The 6,541-nt window shown below is 41.0% G+C and overlaps 1 protein-coding gene across 6 annotated transcripts in view; it reads left to right on the top strand.

The window, feature by feature from the left end:
- C7 (complement C7) overlaps positions 1-6,541 on the top strand; it is an 80,346-nt gene that overhangs the window by 21,891 nt on the left and 51,914 nt on the right. For 2 of the 6 annotated variants that reach the window (XM_028492877.2, XM_055086535.1), the window contains exon 1: positions 2,194-3,530. The exons of 2 other annotated variants lie outside the window; for them this stretch is intronic. In XM_028492877.2, the coding sequence (XP_028348678.1) occupies positions 3,336-3,530 (195 nt within the window). In that variant the 5' untranslated portion in view covers positions 2,194-3,335. 2 more of the 6 variants (XM_055086534.1, XM_055086533.1) reach the window with 2 other exon arrangements.

Below are 6,541 nucleotides of genomic sequence, written 5' to 3'. Positions count from 1 at the left end.
GCTGAGCCTGCGCGTCCGGAGCCTGTGCTCCGCAACGGGAGAGGCCACAACAGTGAGAGGCCCGCGTACCGGGAAAAAAAAATAAAAAAATAAAAAAGTAAAGTGAAGATCAAATAAATGACCTTGCCCTTTGATGTTCACACTTCCTCTGCAGGATTTTACCCAATACAGTTGTAGAGCCACGGAAATCTTTGCATTTCATATCTGCTTTCTCAGAGCTGTTTGACTTCATTCAAATATAAACTAAAAGAAATGTTTCTTAGACTTGCAGGCTCCTGCCACGTACTGCAAAGAACTGAAAAACCCAGATGATAGCTAGAAACCCAAACAAATCTTGGTCCTCTCCTAAATTTACCAAGTGCCTGCCACTATTGAAAACCATCATGACAAAATGTCTTATCGCCTCCTGATTGTCATTTGATCCTTGCCATCTGCAGCCATCAGGACCACCAGGGCAAAGATGTGTCCAGTGTTGTAAAGGTCAAGGACATCTTGCCTAAAAGGGAAGTGTGAAGCCCTGTTCATACTTCTTAATCTATTTAAACCTAAAACAACATTCTTATGAAGGACTTGGTGCCAGCAGAGAATACTCATCTAGTGACCTCACTTTAAATTAATGCACAAATCACAGTATTTAGGTGTAATGATAAAGGTGTAATGATAAAGCATTAACAATAATTATTTTGCTGAAATCTTCCTTTAGCTAAGTCATTGCCTAGCAGCCATTTTTCTTTCTCAAACTATTCACACGGTGACAATTTAATGGAAAAAGAGATACCATCTGGAGTACTTACTAGTTTAACAAGCCCTTGACTGGGAGCCTAAGAAGATTGCATGTTTCTCATTCCCTCTGAGTGGTTTAACTCCAGAGCCTAACGCTATTGTTTAACTCAAGGGACTAGAGCATGCTTGCCACTAGGGGGTGCTGTTGCTTCTTTACTCCAGCCTCTGGCGGTTTCAATTCTGACCTTATCAGACTTAACAGAAAAAAGGAGGCTTTTTCCTTCCCCAGTGTGTTCCTCGTATGCCCCCAGAGTAAGTGGAATCTGTTGGAACAATTCAGAACAAAACAAAATAACTAGAAAATGAAATAGGCTTGTTAAAATGTTCTCTAGTATCTCTCCGAGATGGACCAGAACAGCTTCTTGATATCATCAGTGGTCTAACAGTTTCATTAGGGTCTGGGGACAGTAACAGTTTTTGAAGGGCTACTTCAGGAAGTGGGGACTAGTGGGGAACAGGGAGTGTGTCTCTTCAGGAGAAGGGGAGAGGGCTGGGTCCTTGCAGACTCTTCCACAGTCTGGCAGAAATCTGATTCCCCTTCTACTGATTCAGTGTTGGCTCAGACACAATTTGCCAAAGCCTATCACATGTACCAGTTTTGGGGGTTGTTAAAAATACAAGTTCTGGGACTTCCCTGGTGGCACAGTGATTAAGACTCTGCCTGCCAATGCAGGGGATACAGGTTTGAGCCCTGGTCTGGGAAGAGCCTACATGCCACGGGGCAACTGACCCTGTGCGCCACTACTATTGAGCCTGTGCTCTAGAGCCCGTGAGCCACAACTACTGAGCCTACGTGCCACAACTACTGAGCCCACGTGTCACAACTACTGAAACCCATGCACCTAGGGCCCATGCTCCGCAACAAGAGAAGCCACCACAACGAGAAGCCCACGCACCGCAGCGAAGAGTAGCCCCCGCTCGCCGCAACTAGAGAAAGCCTGCGCGCAGCAACAAAGACCCAACGCAGCCAAAAATAAAAAATTAATTTAAAAAAAAAAAGAAAGAAAAGGAAAAAAATACAAGTTCTGTGGTCACATGAATTGGGGAAATTCTGGTTTGGAAAAGTTTAAAAAAGTTTTACTTGCTGTAGAACTTTCAGAACATTTAATTGACATTACCCTGTGCATTGCGCTTTGTGAATCTAAGGCTGGGCGTTTGCTGGGGGTAGATACTCTTAACAGTGGTTCTCAGTGGAGGGTGGTGATTTTGCCCCCAGGGGACATTTGACATTGTCTGGAGACATTTTTGATTGTCCTGACTGGGGAAGGATGTTATAGCCCTCGAATGGGTAGATACCAGTGATGCTGCTGACAGTCTTCCAGAACAGCACAGAACAGACCCCCCCCACCCCCCCCACCCCCCCCCCGGCACTCCACCCACAAAGAATGATCAAGCCCAAAAGGTCAGCAATTCAGACATTGAGAAGCTCTGCTCTATAACGTACACAGCTTGTTACACTCATTCAACCACAAAATTAATGATCTCTTCTTGAATTGTCTTGTAGGACTAGAGTGGAAAATCTGTGCGGAAACTTTGCCTTCAGTTTATCCACAATGTTTTAATTGCTGCATGGTGTGGTCTTCCCTGAATACTTCTCTTTGACCTCCATGTGGCACTTGTCTTTGTTGACTGGCCGTTCCTTGAAATTCCCCTCAGTTGGCTTGACGATGAATTGTTTTGGTTTTCCTTCTTCTGTAACCTCTCTCCCTCATGCCAAGATATTTTGTCCCAAAGAGATCTGCATTTCCAGTTATGTGTTGGGTATTTTCTTCAAAATAAAAATGTCCCTTTTCTAAAACTACCTCTTTCTCATCAACTTCCTAGTTCCCTCCTTCATTAATTTGTTCTTAAATTCTTCCCATTTTCTCAGTCAATCTGATATGTGATTATGTTTAATCACCAAGCCTGGTGAATCCTCTGGTCCTTCGTCTTTCTTTTCTCAAATGAGGCCGTGATTGCCCCTTATCTGATTACTGAAATAAATTCCAAATCACACTTCCTGTTTCCCCTCTTTATCCTTTCCATGTAGCCTGCACACTACCAGTGTTTAAATCATCCTAAAACATCACTTTGATTCTTTCCTTAAAACTTCCAGTGAGCGAGTTCCCATCGTCCTTTGGATAAAGTCTACACAACTTTTTCCGGCAGTCAAATTTCCCACAGTGTGGCTCCCACCTATATTTGAAACCTTTGTTCCAATGGCTCCTCCATTGAAATTCCAGAAAGAAAAAGCACTGTTCATATGAGAGCAAAGCTGTGGAGAGGGGCAAGTGCAAAGCGCTTGGTGAAAGGAAGTTTTTGTAAACTTTTTAGATTTAATTTCTGGCATACAATCTCTGGAAGCCAAACAATGCAAGTTCTAAATTATCACAGATACATCTGTATGTGTGTGACTCATCCTCTAGACTAAGGAAACTCTATAAATGGGCTACTATGATCTTTATAGCATGTAAACGATGAAAATAAAGAAGGATGTTGCTCAAGCCTCCCATCTGTCAAAGCCCCTAGCCTATCATATTATGCAACCTTTGTAAATATTTGTTGAATTTAGAATGAACAAATTAATGAGCGCATGCATGAATGAATGGAAAAACTACTGTGGCAGGTGCTGGTGGTGTCCTGCCTATATCTTGCAAATACTGAAAATACCTGCAACTTTCTACTGGAAGTCTTTTTTTTCTTTCTTTCCTGGCTACAGATGTGTTCTCAACCTACCCCCAGTTCAAGCTGGAAGTGTCAGAGAGTTGGTGAGTCCAGAAGCCACCCTTAACCAATGATAAACAGGGTGTTGGTAAATATAGCCTTACCCCCTCGTTGGAATAACTCTGAGACGTGCTCTTCAATGTCTCCCAGATTTCCTCATTGGGACTGAGCTATAATTGCCTCAGTATCTTGCATGTTAAAGTACCTTGTATTGACTTCCTTTCCTTCCCAATCTCACTTTCTTATCCCCCAGCAGTGCTTTCTAGGATCACTTCACTTCACAAAACAACTCCCAAAACACAAGAAACCCCCAAACCAAAAAAACTAAAAAAAAAAAACTACTTGCAATTGAATTCTTGTCTCAGATCTGCTTCTGGGGGAACCCAAACTAAGACAGCCACTGAATGCGGACTTGTACATTGAGTGCTTAAGGAGAGTCCATGACATCTGGAACTCATGCAACTGGAGTTGAATTAAAAAAAAGAACTCTTGGGGCTTCCCTGGTGGCACAGTGGTTGGGAGTCCGCCTGCTGATGCAGGGGACGCGGGTTCGTGCCCCGGTCCGGGAGGATCCCGCATGCCGCTGAGCGGCTGGACCCGTGAGCCATGGCCGCTGAGCCTCCCGCGCGCCCGGAGCCTGTGCCCCGCAACCGGAGAGGCCACAGCAGTGAGAGGCCCGCGTACCACAAAAAAAAAAAAAAAAAAAAAAAATGTTAAAAAAGAACTCTTTCAGGAATCAGACATCATCTTCTCTGTGGCAATTTTTTTCCCCACACAAAGCACTAACAGTTTGAACAAAAGATGTGGAAGTTTTTCCTCTGGAAGACCACCATTAATTTATAAATGGAGGGTGGGGGTCGTTCTTTATTATTCAAATAGTTTGGATATAAAAAGAAAAAATATTAAAACTGGAAAAATTCACAAATGGAATGTTTAGTTATAAAATTACTCTCAGTTCAAATTTCCTTTCCTCCTTCACACTTATGTCACTCCTACCCATAATGCCCTAACAGTAAGTTTCAGAATATTTGGCCAAACCATGCAAATAAAACTGTAGCTCACAAAAAACCAAAACCAAAACCAAAACAAAACAAAACTGTAGCTCAACTTTAATAGAAAATCTGAAGTCTTGCAAAAATGCAGGCTTTTGTGAAATCTATGCAAGTGATGTTGGAGAAGTGCTAGAATCAATGCAAAGCCATGGAAAGTGAGGATCTGGCAGAATAAGACAAGGCAACTGAAGAAGAGAACATAGACATGGTTGATGACTGCGAAAAGAACTTTCCAACAGAGTGATCTGAATATCATAGGATTAAGGGCTGTTCTTGGGGAAATTAGTGATGCCTTTAAATATGTTTGCAAAAAAAGATGCTCTTTTTGATCATTCAATGATCATTTGATCATTGAAAGTCAAGCATGAAGGGATGTGCATTATATTGTGTTAGGATATATATATTTTGGGGGGATTCCACTCCAGAATGTTCTATTTACATTTTGAGTGACAGAATTGTATTTAAATTTTTTCTTCCACAAAGTGTTTAATCTCAAAGTCTGTTGTATAACACCCTTCTGGAGAATCATGAAAACATCTGCTTAGCGTGGTAGATTGAAACAGGAAGGAGGCTTATCCTTTGCCTTACACAGAGTCTCCTTTGGTTGAAAATCACTTAAACACTGAAGTGAGAACATTTGCTGCTTTTCTTGATTTACAGATGTTTTCTCAGAACTACACTTCCAAACAGTCCCAGCTGACTGTAGCTAAGGCCTCGGTAAATTGATAAGATGCATCTGGTTTCAAGACACAGACTAAGTACAGGGCAGGCTCTCCGTGTCCCCAGATAACCTGGTTGGGGTCACAGCTAAGTCTTGGAACCACTTGCTCTATATATGAGTGCCAAGTGAATCCCCAGCAGGGAGAGACAGGCAGGGAGTAGACTGCTGGGCTCTTCCTCCTGCTGAAAATTCACTGGGCACTGGAGGAGGAAATTTTCCTTCTGTCTTCTGCCCTGAATGTTTTCCCAAACATGAAGGTAAGATAACTTCATTATTTTTGTGAACGAAGCTAACTCAAAAGGGAGTAAGGCTTAACTTAAATAACTCAAAAAAAAAAAAAGAGAATACATGGGAAAATAGGAAAGAGAAATCTCTGAGGGTGACTTTAAAAAAATCCTTAATTAAATATAGTTAACAATTCAGCCAAAGTGAATTTGTTTTTCTTTTCTTGCAGTTAATTTATTGGTTTAGAGTTCTGGGAATCAGAGATTGGAGACAATGTTTATGAAAGTCCCAAGAAAGCCATTAAGAAATAAAATACAATAATACAATTGTTATTCCTTAGGGAAAAATTCCCTCCCATGGATTGTGTTTGTTTGATTTGGAGTCACACAGTGAACCCCCCTGATCTGACTTATCTAAGAGCTTTATAGAAAAGTGAATTTGGAGACTTGCAACTTTAGAGTTTGGAATCTGGATGAGAAGATAAGGCTTGTGAGAGTAGAAGATACAGATAAATGGAATGAAACTAAAGGTTTACCAAAAACACATATTGGTCTAATGGAAAATGGCCAAATGTTACGGAAAAAAAAAATGCAGGACTGAAGACAGAAATCACTATCATAGACTAGAATTCTGGGATGCAAAAATAAGTTGAACCTGCTATTACAATTTTATTATTGCAGAGGTTTGTATTTAAACTTTAAAAATTTTACATTATAATGCTGGAACAATAATTTCTCAGCCCTGTCAGCTGCTAGATTGCTTTTGTCATCACTATGCCACCAACTTGCACTACTGAATCTACGCTCACTTTCCAGGGGCTTTGGAGGCGGAGTGAGAGCTGGGTCTTGAGTAACTCATGGGTGAAATTACATTTAATTAAGTTATTGAAAATTACACCAAATCATAAAGTTAATTTGTTTAATGTTATGATGCTAGAACGTCAAGTAACCATACGAAGTTAGAATTATGATATAATCTAATCTCTATCACTCTGTCTTGTATTTTTATTTAAAGATTTAAAATGCTTTTTAGCTCAAAAGGAATAGGAGGCATTTCC

Source organism: Physeter macrocephalus, chromosome 8 (assembly GCF_002837175.3).
Source record: "Physeter macrocephalus isolate SW-GA chromosome 8, ASM283717v5, whole genome shotgun sequence".
In the NCBI taxonomy this organism is placed as follows: Eukaryota; Metazoa; Chordata; class Mammalia; order Artiodactyla; family Physeteridae; genus Physeter; species Physeter macrocephalus.
This window is presented reverse-complemented; position numbering and strand designations above follow the sequence as displayed.